Source organism: Borostomias antarcticus, assembly GCF_949987555.1.
Source record: "Borostomias antarcticus genome assembly, chromosome: 28".
Lineage (NCBI taxonomy): Eukaryota > Metazoa > Chordata > Actinopteri > Stomiiformes > Stomiidae > Borostomias > Borostomias antarcticus.
In genome coordinates this window covers 2,900,708-2,919,718 of record NC_140261.1, presented here as the reverse complement: position 1 = coordinate 2,919,718, position 19,011 = coordinate 2,900,708, and the positions used below count along the sequence as shown (strand labels likewise).

Sequence of the window (19,011 nt, the reverse complement as noted above, 5' to 3'; positions counted from 1 at the left end):
CTGGTTACTGCAACGTGAGTCTCAGTGATGTGGTGGCTTGTTACTTTTTATTAATTTAATAAAAAAGTAACAAGTAAAAGTAACAATATTTTTAATTTATAAGCACAATATTGACCTCTTAGGGAGTGATTTTCTATGATAATTTGGTCGAATCTCACCGTTTACAAGGCATTGAGCCAGCAGTAAAATAAATCTAATACTTTTCTAAAATGTACCAACACAGAGATGCTCTTATTTCATACAAATATATTCTGGCCCTCTGTTGAGAAACTCAGATTCCCCATTCTTGCCCATGATTTTCACTGGCATCGGATTTAATCGTCTCAAAATTATTGAACTTTAATCACATTTTGTGCCATTATGGTGGCCAACTGATTCCCCTACTGCTATGAGATAACTTGGTCAGTTAAAATGTTCTCACAAAATGTCACGTGAGGAGCATATAACTGAAGGAGAAGTCAACTTTTTTTTTTATATATCCTGAACGGCAGTCATATAATTTATTGATGGCTTATTTATTAGCATTTTACATTGTTTGTATTTATGGAAGTGTTCTGATGTGTGTGTGAGTGTCTGTGTGTGTGTGAGTGTCTGTGTGTGTGTTATGATGTGTGAGTGTCTGTGTGTTATGATGTGTGAGTGTCTGTGTGTGTGTGTGTGAGTGTCTGTGTGTGTGTGTGTGTGTGTGTGTGTGTGTGTTATAATGTGTTCTGATACGCTGAACTGTGTGTGTGTTGGTGTTCACATGCGTGTGTGTGGGGCTGGTGGAGATGGGGTTTCATAATGGTGCTTTTACAGTATTCAAACTTTTCTACTTACTTTTCCTAAAAGCAACAAAAGACTAAGGGAGCTTTATTGACTGAGCTCCAAACATGGAAGACATATGGAAGAGGAAAAAACGCTCAAAGTTACTACCAATGTAAAGAGTGGAAAAAGAAAAGCAAAGTGTGACGAGAGTTGAGAGAGCGGAGGGATGACATTGTCGGGGAACATGAAGACAATAGATGCTTTGAGATGTGAGAAGCTGTGAAAGATTAGGGAGACGAGACCCAACATGAGAAATAGTCCAAGGACATTCTGATTCTCACAAAGTGTTTGAATACTAGGAGACTGAGGGAAAGACAGAAAAGAAATAGCTTGGATGTAATGAAAAGAAAATGGAAATAGCTAAGGAGAGATGAAGGTCAACCAGCAAAGATGGAGAAACATTAAGAATGTACATGTTGAAGCACACTTCCTGTTGAATGAAGTTGCGACATCACATGTTTGATTGGGGTTTGTATGTGTGTTACTCAAAGTGGTTCTTGTGTACAATAAATAGGATAGCACATCTGTATGAGAGTGGTGAAAGTACAGTATGAGGGGTATTACAGTACAGTATTACATCAACAGTATTACAATCATAGGCGCTGTCGACTATCATATTGCATGATTCTAATGGATTAGTTGGTTCTAATTGTGTTTCTTTCAATATCCACATTCAAGTAATATCTTCTACAGTTTTTAGAGCAAAATGCCTGACCTCCTTTTCATTCTCACCACTCTCAACAACGGTACATCACATTCCATTCCTGTGAAAGAATAGCACAACTTTGTCATGAAGATGTTGTAAACATTTTTGGTATTAACAAGTTCCAGTAAACCTTATGTTAACAGATTTTATTTCTTGCGGTATAGTCGTTTTTATTTATCTCGGTGTTGGCAAAACACAAACTCAAAGTCAATCCATTTTGTAAAATCAAATAAACATACCTTCAAATGTATTTTTCCGCTCTTTCATTTTGCAAATATGAAACACATGAAAGACAGACAAACACAGATTACGCTGATGAAGGCTTATGCTGATGAAGGTTGAGGACTAGGGTCCTACGACAGACATTCCCGATAGTGGACTCAGTATACAGACTGATGAGGATGTCATGCATCCTCACACTGTCACACCAGATTACAGTAAGTGAATGGCTCAAAAGTGATAACAGTGATGACATAATAGAAAATGGATAATCTATTGACATAATGAGGCATCAAATGGAGAGGCAAGACCAGAGCTGGGTCTCAGTGAACATACATCCTCTGCCCAGGAAGCTCCAGCTGGAATTCACTGTTCCTTCTTCTCAGTATGGTCTCTGTCGCCCCCATGTGGATATAGCTGGCTACTGAAACCCAAGGCTCAGTGAGGTCAAGTAGGTCTATCTGCGGGTCCACGCTACTACAGGACACGCCTACTGCATGACTCTGCATGTGTCCATTTTAAATTGTCCTATAAATGATAGACAATTACAGGAGGACAAACTGAACACAGCACAGAAGTAGAAATCCGATTATCAAGAATGTGTGGCTCTCTTATCATTCACTAGATGGCGCTATTTTATATCAATGGGCCGCAGTGTTTCTGGGGCAGATTTCACAAACCACTCTCACAGGTTGACCTTTAAGGTCAATCCGTTAATGCTAACAGTCAAATATCAGTGTTCCCTACGAAATAAGAGGTTGACTACAATCCACCATATGCATTTGCTGAAAGATTGCACTTACATTTAAGTCATAGTTTTTGCTCCCACTGACATCCACTGTGAAATGTTAGCCTGGACTAGATTGTAGTGGTACTGGCGTGATAGTTGCTGAAACAATGGCCACGCACAGACCACAAGGTTCACATGTATGTTGTTTACCAGTGAAATCAAACTCAGCACTCTGCTGGAGAGGACAGGCACATTTACTTTTACAAACATGGCATACTTACCTACCTGGTTGATACTCAAATCTGTTGTGTCTACTGATAGATAGATAGATAGATAGATAGATAGATAGATAGATAGATAGATAGATAGATAGATAGATAGATAGATAGATAGATAGATAGATAGATAGATAGATAGATAGATAGATAGATAGATGGATAGATAGATAGATAGATAGATAGATAGATAGATAGATAGATAGATAGATAGATAGATAGATAGATAGATAGATAGATAGATAGATAGATAGATAAAATCGTTGGTGGTACTGGTTACTCTGCTGGTTACTGGTTACTGGTCACTGGTCAACTCACCAGAGTGAAAAAGGCACATTCAAGGGAAGCAGACTAGTTTTCAAAGTAAGTGCTTGTGTTGGGTAATGATAAGGGGAATTATTGACTTTTTGAAAACAGCGTTTTTCCACTTCTGCAGCACACACACACACAAACACACGCACGCGCGCACACACACACACACACACACACACACACACACACACACACACACACACACACACACACACTCACTCTCACACACACACACACATGCATGCACAAACACACGGACGCGCGCACGCACACACACGCACACACACACACACACACACACACACACACACACACACACACACACACACACACACACACACACACACACACACACACACACACACCTAAAAGAGTTCGGCCACAAACAACAAACACTGCATGGAAACTTAAGTGCCAGTGTGGTTTAGATGAACGTAAGGTGTCTATTTTGATCTTCCTGTAATGCTCTCAGCATCACATCCTGCACACAGTGAGTGGAAAATATCAAAGGCTTACGACCTTACGGTTTACACAAGGCTGAATCCAGTTAACAAACAACAGTTAAGTGATATTATTGTAAAATATTATTTCACAGTCAATATGTGCCTGCATGCGTGTTGATGAGCTGCAGATTCTCTTCATTTATATACTTATATACACGTATGTATGAGGGGAGGGAATCAATCCTTGTTATCATTCATCTATAGGTTCAGATTCAGATAACTTTATGATCCCAGATGGGCAATTCATTTGCAGCCCATAAATCCCATCCACAGAAAAAAACACAGCAAAACATTCACAGATAAATAAGTGGAGCTGTAGTAAGTATAGCTAACATGTCACTCCTGCTATGACAGTTACCCCCCCACCAATGAGTGTTATATTTTGCTGTTGTGTATCCTTTTATGAGGACTTCTTTATGTTTAAGACAACATATTGGGGACTTTACCTCCCGAAGTCCGATAGATACCCCTGTGTCTGCTGTGGATGATGGAGCATGTCCGTAGAATATTCTCTCTCACTCTGAAATGTAATTTAATGCAATGTATTGCTTTATAAATGTTCTTAGCCGGTAGACAAACATACTCCTGGAGCTTGCTCGATCGCCTTGTTGAGAGGGGTCAGGGAAGAATTTTTACAGCTCACTTATCTGGCCCCCGGGTGATTACTGTTTTTTTGCTTCCCTCTGGAATATGTACAGAGTGGGTCGTATGCCCACCTCCCTTGTTCTCTGTAAAGCGCATTGTGTTGCCTCTGGGTATGAAATGCGCTATACAAATAAAGCTTTGATTGATTGATTTCAATGATTAAGATTTACTGATTTTCCACTCTCTAATCCTGATTTATACAGAATTATAGAATATCAAATCACAATACACTATTTGCATATTTACAAAATAAAAACTTACTAATATCTTTGTGTGAAGCTGTTTCTAAAACAGACACATAAGCAAACTAAAATGATCCAGATACTCAGAGCTTAACTCAGACAACTTCTCTGTTAACATCCTTTGGCTACCCATACACGCATGATACAGGCGTAGGTCTGTTCTGAGTAACAGCTCAGCTTACCACAGCGCAGAGATGACTCTGGCCACAACTCTTGGTTGTGCTGAGTTTCGTTTCCATAGCGTGGGCGTGCACACATGCCCTAGGGCCCTACACAGGCCCTACACAAACACCACATCACCAGATATATTAGCATGCATGCTCCACGATGCATGCAGTGCAATACACTAATGCACAGCACAAGTTGTTTCTCACAAATGCACACATGTGCAAACCACACGTACAGTACATACTGTCCATGCATGTGTTTTGCATGTGTGTACATACATACATACATACATACATACATACATACAGACATACATACATACATACATACATAGATACATACATACATGCATACATACATACATACATACATACATACATACATACATACATACAGACATACATACATAGATACATACATAGATACATACATACATACATACATACATAGACACATACATACATACATACATACATACATACATACATACATGCATACATACATACATACATACATACATACATACATACATACATACATAGACACATATACATACATACATACATACATGCATACATACATACATACATACATACATAGATACATACATACATACATACATACATACATACATACATACATACATACATACATACATACATACATACATACATACATAGATACATACATACATACATACATGCATACATACATACATACATACATACATACATACATAGATACATACATACATACATACATACATACATGCATACATACAGACATACATACATACATACATACATACATACATACATACATAGACACATATACATACATACATACATACATGCATACATACATACAGACATACATACATACATAGATACATACATACATACATACATACATACACACAGAAGTGGAGTGCGGCCCCCTCAACATTTCGTCATTCTTCAAATATCTGACAGTTAATAATAATCTTATAATATATGAATCAGTAATTTGTGTAACGCTTATGTGACATTGTGTCATTGTCTCTTGCGATTCAAAGAGAGCAACACTATCTTCTATTTATTTATAAAGCCCTATGTGGCGAGCTCCCTACAGTATGTATCTGTCCTCACTCCTAAGTACTAATGATTCAAATGACCAAACACACTCACAGTCACACATCAGACTGTTTATTCCCCGTGTGAATAGTGAATCAGGAAAGACTGCTTTCTCCTTCTACGCTCCTGATAAATGGACTCATTGAGACTGGTTGATCTCCAGAGAGTCATTTAGAGTTATTCTAGATAATACGTTACATAGGGATTGCTCCTGTTTCTCTTAATGTCTTTATATATATATTTATATATATATATTATATGGACTGTAATTTTGTTATTGTCTTGCTTTTTTGTGTTTTTAATTTTTTGTGTGTGTATTGTTTCAAAATGCACTGTAACAGGGCGTCCTTGTAAAATGAGAGCTTGCTCTCTACGGCCTTCCCTGTACAAGTAAAGGTTAAATAAATAAAATCTCATATATATGAGATTAAATATATATGATTAAATATGTTGATTTTCACTATATATTTGCACCATATTTTGTATCTACATATTGTATGTACATTCTTATCTAGTCTGGATTGTGTTACGTTATCACATAAGGTGTGGATCTGATCACACAACACGTTTGGCGACATGACCTGAGAAGGATGTAGCATTACAAGTGAAAGCATGATGTATAGAATGATGACAAACAGTCATTTCTCATCAAGGTTCTTTTTTTATTTCAATCAATCAATCAATCAAAGCTTTATTTGTATAGCGCATTTCATACCCAGAGGCAACACAATGCGCTTTACAGAGAACAAGGGAGGTGGGCAGACGTCCCACCCCTACATATTCCAGAGGGAAGCAAAAAAACAGTAATCACCCGGGGGCCAGATAAGTGAGCTGTAAAAATTCATCCCTGACCCCTCTCAACGAGGCGATCGAGCAAGCTCCTGGAGTATGTTTGTCTATCGGCTATGAACATTTATAAAGCAATAAATAACATTAAATTACATTTTCAGAGTAAGAGAGGCTAATAACATCATAGGAGAGACATGGCAAACACTGGTGTATGTCTGTGTGTGCGTGAATGTGCCTGGGCCCAGATAGAGGCAGGGGTCAGGGGTAGGATCGGGGTAGGAAAAGGATACGGACCCGGGTTAGGGTGAGGGGAAGGGGATCTGAGCCCAGGACTGGTGTATGTCTGTGTGTGTGTGAGGGGGTGTATTTCAACACCTTTCAGTGCATTCTCACACATTGTCTGCTTCCACACTGGAGAGTTCACGCCTCTGCTTTGAAGTGGCGAGTGCCGTCTGCAGAGGAAGCTCTGAGTCAAGAGGGGCTAGTGTTGTTGCCGAGGTGCACAAACATGCAAAGAGTGATCTCCTGTGTTCTGAGTAAAGAGCGAGGCTGATGCTGCTTCGGGTCAGTCTTCCTGTGTGAGCTTTGCTAGTTAAGTGGAAATGCAGTGGTTGAAGATTACCATTGCCACACAGTAAACCTCATATAGAGATAGCTGCCCTCACATAAACTATATGTACGCCTTATATATTATAAATATCCAATGTCTGATGTCAGTATGAACTGACAAAGCTTACAATAAACGTTATATTGTATAGTGTTTTTACAATGATTATATATTATAACTTTTATATAGTTGAACAGGGCCATTTTACCTATTGTACAATGTACAGTTCACATTTACTATTTACCTTTGCACAGTTCACATTGCCCATGTGGTGGTGTTTAACAGCACAAACTGCCTGTTTCTCTCTGCATCATCTGTAACCTTGGAGCAGACGGCCCAAGTACCCATTCCTTCACTCTGGAGATCCTGGGTATCACAAACACTAGAGTGTCATGTACTGTATGAAGATCGACTATGCTCTGTATGTTTGCAACAAGAAACAATGTGCAGTAATATAAGAAACCTGAGATAACTTGAGAGGTGCAGTCATGGACTTCTTTTTCATGTTTCTTTGTGACTTCTCTGTTGGGAAGAGTCCAAAGGTGCAACACTATGATATGCTGGGTGTCATTTAGGGGAAGGTCCATAGATATCACTGAACGGAGGTGTTATGTCAACGAAAATGAAACATGTTTTATTTTTAGGCTTGTGGGATGTGGTACTGTACAATAGCCATGCTGGTTTTCACTATCTTCCAAATTTACAATTCTCATACAAAACTCATCACTCTTCCCATGCAATGAGGAAAAGTGAAACGTCAACCTGATCCACTTAGAATTAAAAATTCTAATATTTTCAATGAATTGTATGTTAATTGTTTATTTTTTATTCCCATTTGCTGCTGCAGATGCATGATGATTTAGTTCTCATTCTTTGGCCCAGCAGCGTAGACAGAGGTACTGTACCAGTTACACACACAGGCTGGGCCTTCCTGCCTTCAGCATCAACTATCTGCTTTGAGGGTCAAGACCCAACAAACACTGACTTTGTCTGAAAAGTTAACTCTTTAACGGGACATGACGTGTTTAAATCATCTCACCAGATTCAGAGCAGGTTTTTATTGAGCAAATGTTTGGAGGAAAACATACATCAGCCAACAGTATTCACTGATACAGACACAAAAAAATAGGATAGAAAATATTTCATATTACACATATTCTACACGTTTAAAATCGTTTTCTTTAAATCACTGAACCAACTACACAATTCTTAAGCGGCCATATTAAGCTTCATTTAAACCTGACCTGACATGAGGAAATCATTTCAAATCTCAACATCTCACGTCAGAGTACACACTTTCCTGAGGTGGTGGTGCCCCTCGCTTCTTTCTTCCTCTTTGAGTTCTCTTCTCTGAGAAATTCAGCGCTGCATAGTTCAGCATATCTTCATCCTATGGTGGAAAGCATAGCTTGTATCACTGGACCACGCAACACACATGTTGTTAAGATGGCACATGTCACATTTGCCTCTGAAGCTACCGTGTAACAAAGTGAGCCTCAAGTACATGAAAAAAACATGATAGATTTGTGATGTCACCCAAAGTACTGTATCGGAGACATTCGAAAAATACCTGAGAATCTGACTGTTCCCTCCGAGATTTGTCCTGTCCGTCTTTCTGAGAGGAAGTCACTGTGTCAAACAAATTGAAAAACAGGAATGTTCAGGCTTCAGCATGGAAGACAATTTAGTCAACAAATGTAATATTTTTCATGTAACTTGTTCATGTTACATACCTTTACAACGGTCACAGGATTGATGTTTAGCTATGGTGCAGGCAAGAAAGATAACCACAAGCACACACAAGACTAGCACCACTGCCAAGCCAAGGATGATCACAACCAGAGTTGTCTCTGAAAGTTTACAAAAGAGTTGATGAAATAAATTATATCATACTGTATACAGTATTTGAACTTTCATAGTGTGTATCACAGATTTCAGGAGACTGAACCTCTATAAACTTACCTGACAGGTTCCACTCAGTTTCAACATCCAGTTTAGTTCCATTACCAAACAGGATCTCCCCACATGTGGCCACAGCACAGTAGTAAGTCCCATGATCAGAGGAGCTGAGGTTGTTCTTGGAGAGGCTGTAGACACAGCTCTGTGTAGGAGAGGGAGTCTCAGGTCTCTTCTCACACTCTCCTCCCCTGTTCCCAGGGGTGTAGATGACTCCTGGATGGGATTCTCCTGATCCGGCTCTGAACCAGTACACACTGTGTCCTCCTGGACAGGTCTCAGAGAGGACAGAACACTGTAGAGTCACAGAGTCTCCTGGATGGACTGGCTTAGACACTGGCTGCTGGACCACAGTCTGGTAGTCAGGTCCGTGGTGATTTTTACCTGAATGATATAATGAATTAACAACTATGGAATGCAAGGTACTTTTGTTGAATGTATTCTTTTTGAATGTGCACATTTACCTTCCAGTATTAAATATTTACTACTTTGAAAATATGTACTGTAGTCAATGGAAACCACACAGTAGTAAACAGCTTCATCTGTTTGGTAGGTCTCTGGAATCGAAAGATCTGTTCCACTTGCATTCAGCGACACTTTGAAATGTCCGTTGTTAAATTCCTCAAATATTTCAATTTCCCCAAATGTAATTTTCGCAATAGCTTGAGGAGTTTCTCCTATAATTTGCTTATACCAATGAACGATCCCCATGTCAAATTCATACTGTGAGAAAACACAGTGGAGAATTGCTGGGCCACCAAGTTGAACCTTTGTCACTTTGATTTGTCGTTGAGATTTGCTGCATCGTATCACACCTAAAATAAAATGTAAAATAAGATTTTAAAGTAAGTTATACATTTAGATGAGTATCATTAAGATATAAAATAAAATATTTTACATGATAAAAAAAAACTAAATTCCATATGGAATGCCATCACAACAACTAAATTTGTTCATTGGATATTTTGGAATTTGCACTCACATATCATATTAAAAAGACCTATTACAGTCCTGATTCCAATCATCTTGGTTTGTAGCTCAGTGTCCCCCGTTGCAGTTGTCCTCTCCTCCTAGTATACTGTGCCTTGTGTTATGAATGGATGTAGTGATAAGCAGGTCTTCAGTCAGCAACTGACCTGACAGGCTAGCTAGCAGGCTAGCTTAAATATGATACTTCCTGACAAATTTACCAAACAACCTAATTGGTTGGCGTAACACATACACTGTGTCATGTGGGTAATGTATCATGTAGATAATGTATCTATGATGAGGTGTAGTGCTGTGCTGTACTGTACGTATCCTACAAAAGCCTACTTTCTCAACAATATAATTGGGTACAATAGGCCACGAAGCCTTCTTTAACCTGTAAAATTAGATATTCTGCTTATATAGTCATAACAATTGAAGTAAGAGGCTTTTACCAATAAACTCAAGCTATGCAAGCCAAGCCAAGCATATTTCCAGGGCATACGCTAAAGCTATCATTACTACCTAGTCTTAAATCCTAAATAGGAACACTGATATCTTATAATTGATCACTTATAATTGGGCCATTATTATAACCTGCTCCCAAGATGTTTCCCATTTTAGTCAAATTGTACATAGGAAGTGGTCCCTCTGTTAAGCTGCCTTCCCTCAGGTTCAGGCCTCCATATTGGTTTTATGTAAATATGGTCTATCTGCATATTAGGGGTGTAACAATATATCGTGCCACAATATATCGTGATACAAAAGCGTGACAATACGTATCGTTGAGGTGAAAAACTATATTGTGATATGTCTATTGTATATCAGTGAAGGAACACAACGCTGGTAACTGTCTAGGCCAATCATTCAGAGCTCACCAAAATAACTAATACGACTACTATCCAAATACATTTGATGGCTTAGGCATGATACAGTATTACAACAGTTAAGCTCTAAATTCACAAAGTGGAGTGGAGTAGAAATGTGGAGAAATGCACTACAAGTGTGAACAGCAGCACTACTGCAACACTTCACACCTGCCCTTAGTGTATCGTATTGTATCGTTATCGTCAACCCAATATTGTGTATCGTATTGTATTGTGTGATTAGTGTATCGTTACACCAATACTCCATATACAATATATGACATATATACAATAATAATAATAATAATAATAATAATAATAATAATTCCAATTGTATGTGTACTGCATACAAAGTACATACTTTCTTGGGGCAGCTGTAGTACGTACTGGTAGTAAAAAGTAGAAGTATGCGATTCGGAAGACTCGCTGGCTTAAGACCACGCCCACCTCGATGGTGACTGGCTCCCAAGCCTGGGCCAATAACTTATTGGTCAAGGGTCATTGAGGCTCCCAACTGTGTGTGTTGCTGGGGAACTAAGGTTGCCAGCCTAGGGGTGGACGTGTGCCAAACCCAACTCCACGGGAGAGTCAGGCATAAATAAATGGTGCAAAACTTTGGCCGCTTAGCCAAAGCGTCCCCAAAGGCATCCGGATCAAAGCTAAAAAGTAATTGGTCCAGGGCGAAGACACCCTGCTTTAAGCCCACGCCCACCTTGATGGTGATTGGCTTCCAAGCCTATGCCAATAACCTTAGGGTCATGGAGGCTAGATGTGAAGATTTGGTGTGTGGGGGGCAGAGCCAACTTCACGTGAAATTAAAATCTGGAGTGGAACCGAATCGCAGGGCGGGTCCATGGGCCATCTTGGTTTGTTTATTTGTTAGCAATTTTGGAGAGGATCTGTCCATTCACCTCCATTCATTTTGGACTAGGACTACACCAAAACTACAAGACTGATTTTCATGAGACTCGGTGGAGGGGTGTAGCATCTGCCATCTTAGAACCCATAACATTTTATTTTTTTCTACATATTGTATGTACATTCTTATCTAGTCTGGATTGTGTTACGTTATCACGTAAGATGTGGATCTGATCACACAACACGTTTGGGGACATGACCTGAGAAGGATGTAGCATTACAAGTGAAAATGCATGATGTATAGAATGATGACAAACAGTCATTTCTCATCAAGGTTCTTTTTTTATTTCAATCAATCAATCAATCAAACCTTTATTTGTATAGCGCATTTCATACCCAGAGGCAACACAATGCGCTTTACAGAGAACAAGGGAGGTGGGCAGACGTCCCACCCCTACATATTCCAGAGGGAAGCAAAAAAACAGTAATCACCCGGGGGCCAGATAAGTGAGCTGTAAAAATTCTTCCCTGACCCCTCTCAACGAGGCGATCGAGCAAGCTCCTGGAGTATGTTTGTCTATCGGCTAAGAACATTTATAAAGCAATAAATAACATTAAATAACATTTTCAGAGTAAGAGAGGCTAATAACATCATAGGAGAGACATGGCAAACACTGGTGTATGTCTGTGTGTGCGTGAATGTGCCAGGGCCCAGATAGAGGCAGGGGTCAGGGGTAGGATCGGGGTAGGAAAAGGATACGGACCCGGGTTAGGGTGAGGGGAAGGGGATCTGAGCCCAGGACTGGTGTATGTCTGTGTGTGTGTGTGAGGGGGTGTATTTCAACACCTTTCAGTGCATTCTCACACATTGTCTGCTTCCACACTGGAGAGTTCACGCCTCTGCTTTGAAGTGGCGAGTGCCGTCTGCAGAGGAAGCTCTGAGTCAAGAGGGGCTAGTGTTGTTGCCAAGGTGCACAAACATGCAAGTGATCTGTGCGCAAAGATGCAGTGATCTGTTGTGTTCTGAGTAAAGAGCGAGGCTGATGCTGCTTCGGGTCAGTCTTCCTGTGTGAGCCTTGCTAGTTAAGTGGAAATGCAGTGGTTGAAGATTACCATTGCCACACAGTAAACCTCATATAGAGATAGCTGCCCTCACATAAACTACATGTACGCCTTATATATTATAAATATCCAATGTCTGATGTCAGTATAAACTGACAAAGCTTACAATAAACGTTATATTGTATAGTGTTTTTACAATGATTATATATTATAACTTTTATATAGTTGAACAGGGCCATTTTACCTATTGTACAATGTACAGTTCACATTTACTATTTACCTTTGCACAGTTCACATTGCCCATGTGGTGGTGTTTAACAGCACAAACTGCCTGTTTCTCTCTGCGTCATCTGTAACCTTGGAGCAGACGGCCCAAGTACCCATTCCTTCACTCTGGAGATCCTGGGTATCACAAACACTAGAGTGTCATGTACTGTATGAAGATCAACTATGCTCTGTATGTTTGCAACAAGAAACAATGTGCAGTAATATAAGAAACCTGAGATAACTTGAGAGGTGCAGTCATGGACTTCTTTTTCATGTTTCTTTGTGACTTCCATGTTGGGAAGAGTCCAAAGGTGCAACACTATGATATGCTGGGTGTCATTTAGGGGAAGGTCCATAGATATCACTGAACGGAGGTGTTATGTCAACGAAAATGAAACATGTTTTATTTTTAGGCTTGTGGGATGTGGTACTGTACAATAGCCATGCTGGTTTTCACTATCTTCCAAATTTACAATTCTCATACAAAACTCATCACTCTTCCCATGCAATGAGGAAAAGTGAAACGTCAACCTGATCCCCTTACAATTAAAAATTCTAATATTTTCAATGAATTGTATGTTAATTGTTTATTTTTTATTCCCATTTGCTGCTGCAGATGCATGATGATTTAGTTCTAATTCTTTGGCCCAGCAGCGTAGACAGAGGTACTGTACCAGTTACACACACAGGCTGGGCCTTCCTGCCTTCAGCATCAACTATCTGCTTTGAGGGTCAAGACCCAACAAACACTGACTTTGTCTGAAAAGTTAACTCTTTAACGGGACATGACGTGTTTAAATCATCTCACCAGATTCAGAGCAGGTTTTTATTGAGCAAATGTTTGGAGGAAAACATACATCAGCCAACAGCATTCACTGATACAGACACAAAAAAAAAGGATAGAAAATATTTCATATTACACATATTCTACACGTTTAAAATCGTTTTCTTTAAATCACTGAACCAACTACACAATTCTTCAGCGGACATATTAAGCTTCATTTAAACCTGACCTGACATGAGGAAATCATTTCAAATCTCAACATCTCACGTCAGAGTACACACTTTCCTGAGGTGGTGGTGCCCCTCGCTTCTTTCTTCCTCTTTGAGTTCTCTTCTCTGAGAAATTCAGCGCTGCATAGTTCAGCATATCTTCATCCTATGGTGGAAAGCATAGCTTGTATCACTGGACCACGCAACACACATGTTGTTAAGATGGCACATGTCACATTTGCCTCTGAAGCTACCGTGTAACAAAGTGAGCCTCAAGTACATGAAAAAAACATGATAGATTTGTGATGTCACCCAAAGTACTGTATCGGAGACATTCGAAAAATACCTGAGAATCTGACTGTTCCCTCCGAGATTTGTCCTGTCCGTCTTTCTGAGAGGAAGTCACTGTGTCAAACAAATTGAAAAACAGGAATGTTCAGGCTTCAGCATGGAAGACAATTTAGTCAACAAATGTAATATTTTTCATGTAACTTGTTCATGTTACATACCTTTACAACGGTCACAGGATTGATGTTTAGCTATGGTGCAGGCAAGAAAGATAACCACAAGCACACACAAGACTAGCACCACTGCCAAGCCAAGGATGATCACAACCAGAGTTGTCTCTGAAAGTTTAGAGTTGATGAAATAAATTATATCATACTGTATACAGTATTTGAACTTTCATAGTGTGTATCACAGATTTCAGGAGACTGAACCTCTATAAACTTACCTGACAGGTTCCACTCAGTTTCAACATCCAGTTTAGTTCCATTACCAAACAGGATCTCCCCACATGTGGCCACAGCACAGTAGTAAGTCCCATGATCAGAGGAGCTGAGGTTGTTCTTGGAGAGGCTGTAGACACAGCTCTGTGTAGGAGAGGGAGTCTCAGGTCTCTTCTCACACTCTTCTCTCCTGTTCCCAGGGGTGTAGATGACTCCTGGATGGGATTCTCCTGATCCGGCTCTGAACCAGTACACACTGTGTCCTCCTGGACAGGTCTCAGAGAGGACAGAACACTGTAGAGTCACAGAGTCTCCTGGATGGACTGGCTCAGACACTGGCTGCTGGACCACAGTCTGGTAGTCAGGTCGGTGGTGATTTTTACCTGAATGATATAATGAATTAACAACTATGGAATGCAAGGTACTTTTGTTGAATGTATTCTTTTTGAATGTGCACATTTACCTTCCAGTATTAAATATTGACTACTTTTAAAATATGTACTGTAGTCAATGGAAACCACACAGTAGTAAATAGCTTCATCTGTTTGGTAGGTCTCTGGAATCGAAAGATCTGTTCCACTTGCATTCAGCGACACTTTGAAATGTCCGTTGTTAAATTCCTCAAATATCTCAATTTTCCCAAATTTTTTACATTTCGCAATAGCTTGAGGAGTTTCTCCTATAATTTGCTTATACCAATGAACGATCCCCCTTTCAAATTCATACTGTGAGAAAACACAGTGGAGAATTGCTGGGTCACCAAGTTGAACCTTTGTCACTTTGATTTGTCGTTGAGATTTGCTGCATCGTATCACACCTAAAATAAAATGTAAAATAAGATTTTAAAGTAAGTTATAGGCTACATTTAGATGAGTATCATTAAGATATAAAATAAAATATTTTACATGATAAAAAAAACTAAATTCCATATGGAATGCCATCACAACAACTAAATTTGTTCATTGGATATTTTGGAATTTGCACTCACATATCATATTAAAAAGACCTATTACAGTCCTGATTCCAATCATCTTGGTTTGTAGCTCAGTGTCCAGAGTTGCAGTTGTCCTCTCCTCCTAGAATACTGTGCCTTGTGTTATGAATGGATGTAGTGATAAGCAGGTCTTCAGTCAGCAAGTGACCTGACAGGCTAGCTAGCAGGCTAGCTTAAATATGATACTTCCTGACAAATTTACCAAACAACCTAATTGGTTGGCGTAACACATACACTGTGTCATGTAGGTGATGTATCTATGATGAGGTGTAGTGCTGTGCTGTACTGTACGTATCCTACAAAAGCCTACTTTCTCAACAATATAATTGGGTACAATAGGCCACGAAGCCTTTTTCAACCTGTAAAATTAGATATTCTGCTTATATAGTCATAACAATTGAAGTAAGAGGCTTTTACCAAAAAACTCAAGCTATGCAAGCCAAGCCAAGCATATTTCCAGGGCATACGCTAAAGCTATCATTACTACCTAGTCTTAAATCCTAAATAGGAACACTGATATCTTATAATTGATCACTTATAATTGGGCCATTATTATAACCTGCTCCCAAGATGTTTCCCATTTTAGTCAAATTGTACATAGGAAGTGGTCCCTCTGTTAAGCTGCCTTCCCTCAGGTTCAGGCCTCCATATTGGTTTTATGTAAATATGGTCTATCTGCATATTAGGGGTGTAACAATATATCGTGCCACAATATATCGTGATACAAAAGCGTGACACTACGTATCGTTGAGGTGAAAAACTATATTGTGATATGTCTATTGTATATCAGTGAAGGAACACAACGCTGGTAACTGTCTAGGCCAATCATTCAGAGCTCACCAAAAGAACTAATACGACTACTATCCAAATATATTTGATGGCTTAGGCATGATACAGTATTACAACAGTTAAGCTCTAAATTCACAAAGTGGAGTGGAGTAGAAATGTGGAGAAATGTACTACAAGTGTGAACAGCAGCACTACTGCAACACTTCACACCTGCCCTTAGTGTATCGTATTGTATCGTTATCGTCAACCCAATATTGTGTATCGTATTGTATTGTGTGATTAGTGTATCGTTACACCAATACTCCATATACAATATATGACATATATACAATAATAATAATTCCAATTGTATGTGTACTGCATACAAAGTACATACTTTCTTGGGGCAGCTGTAGTACGTACTGGTAGTAAAAAGTAGAAGTATGCGATTCGGAAGACTCGCTGGCTTAAGACCACGCCCACCTTGATGGTGACTGGCTCCCAAGCCTGGGCCAATAACTTATTGGTCAAGGGTCATTGAGGCTCCCAACTGTGTGTGTTGCTGGGGAACTAAGGTTGCCAGCCTAGGGGTGGACGTGTGCCAAACCCAACTCCACGGGAGAGTCAGGCATAAATAAATGGTGCAAAACTTGGCCGCTTAGCCAAAGCGTCCCCAAAGGCATCCGGATCAAAGCTAAAAAGTAATTGGTCCAGGGCGAAGACACCCTGCTTTAAGCCCACGCCCACCTTGATGGTGATTGGCTTCCAAGCCTATGCCAATAACCTTAGGGTCATGGAGGCTAGATGTGAAGATTTGGTGTGTGGGGGGCAGAGCCAACTTCACGTGAAATTAAAATCTGGAGTGGAACCGAATCGCAGGGCGGGTCCATGGGCCATCTTGTTTTTTTTATTTGTTAGCAATTTTGGAGAGGATGGCCCAGTCCCAATGTCCACCCTTGCAGACTCGCAGACTTAAGTCCGCGAAGTCCGCGAGGGCTTAGGGGTGTCCCAATGTCAACTCGGCAAGTGCGTGAGGACTCTCCGGCAGCCATTTTGAGCCCTTTATGGCCCCTTCCCGTAAGTCTGCATTTCTGCAGACTTAGCCCAAGGGAATTACCCACAGTTCATAGCGTCGTGACGTGAAACACGGGGTTACCTGAAGAACAGCCAATAAACAAGCACGGACAGATCAACCAACCGTAACGTTCACGTTACAGAACAAAATATGTTTTCATGTTTTCAGCTGGACTTGCTTATCTGCACAAGTAGCCTTATAATTATTTTGGTTTCATTATTTTTAATGTACAATTTAAAAATTGATTTACAAAAAAGCCCCACGCCCACAATAGTAAGAAGTATGTTTTCACGTCAACGTAATGTGATGTCACAAGTGCTGTCCCATTCCTTTTTATACCAATTCGAGCCCTTGCAGCCTCTCGCACTCAACCACTTTGCCAGGTGACGTCAATAAGTCTGTGAGGGCTCAGGGCTTGAGGGTTTAGGGGGGACATTGGGACTGGGCCGATCTGTCCATTCACCTCCATTCATTTTGGACTAGGACTACACAAAAACTACAAGACTGATTTTCATGAGACTCGGTGGAGGGGTGTAGCATCTGCCATCTTAGAACCCATAACATTTTGGAGCGGATCAGAATCATGGGGTGGGTCCAGGGGCCGCCCAAACATGGCTGGCCATTCACCTCCATTCATTTTTTGGCCACACTACTCTCTCAGCACTTGAGCTGTTTACTCAGAACACACTTATCATGCCTGTGTGTGAAGCCACAGGATGTTAACAAGGAAGTTGTCAGAGGAAGCTATGATGTACTGGATAATTCTAGTTTGCTTATCTGTCTGTTTTAGAAACAGCTTCACACACAAAGATAAAAGTAGGCCCGGTTTTTATTTTGTAAATATGTAAATAGTGTGTTGTGATTTGATATTATATATTCTGCATAAATCAGGATTTGAGCATGGATTGATTCATGGTAAAACTTCACGAAAACTTCGCAACCCACTACAAACAAAGGTGCTGCTATACACATGTATCACACATGCATTCGGTACACGTGAAAGGTCACAGTCAAACATGCGAGAACACAACAACTCTGAACACAAAAAAGGCTACATACAGCGCCGTTATACCCACTACAATAAGGGCAGTACAATAAATCCCCAATATAGAGTGGTTTGGCCACCCACAATGACCCTCCCAGTCTTGCCCCTCCAAATACAATGCAGACAAGGGTAGGGAAAGGATACACCGAATACACAAACAGTAACATTTAAGAATGGATAAAGGTTCATAACTCGCCCTGCTGGCGAGACCCTCCCCTGGGGTCTGAGCTTATGACACTAGCCATGTTTCCATCCACTTGTCAATCGAATTGTGTGAGGATCGCTAAAAATATGAATTCGAATAAAGCCGGTGAACGT

The 19,011-nt window shown here is 40.1% G+C and overlaps 2 protein-coding genes across 2 annotated transcripts; both read right to left on the bottom strand.

Moving 5' to 3' along the window:
• Window positions 1-8,367: 8,367 nt before the first annotated feature.
• Window positions 8,368-11,824, bottom strand: LOC311326638 (uncharacterized protein; the record flags this gene model as incomplete). Its single annotated transcript, XM_084459574.1, has 5 exons — window positions 8,368-8,505; window positions 8,686-8,744; window positions 8,849-8,965; window positions 9,078-9,455; window positions 11,815-11,824. The coding sequence occupies 5 exons, from the start codon at window positions 11,822-11,824 to the stop codon at window positions 8,386-8,388; spliced, it is 684 nt and encodes a 227-aa protein (XP_084315700.1). The 3' UTR covers window positions 8,368-8,385.
• Window positions 11,825-14,078: 2,254 nt separating this feature from the next.
• Window positions 14,079-15,476, bottom strand: LOC311326697 (uncharacterized protein). Its single transcript, XM_084459635.1, has 4 exons — window positions 14,817-15,476; window positions 14,593-14,709; window positions 14,430-14,488; window positions 14,079-14,249 (listed from the first exon to the last, which is right to left on the bottom strand). Exons 1-4 carry the CDS (start codon window positions 15,268-15,270, stop codon window positions 14,130-14,132), a joined length of 750 nt encoding a protein of 249 aa, XP_084315761.1. The 5' UTR covers window positions 15,271-15,476; the 3' UTR covers window positions 14,079-14,129.
• Between the last annotated feature and the right edge of the window lie 3,535 nt (window positions 15,477-19,011).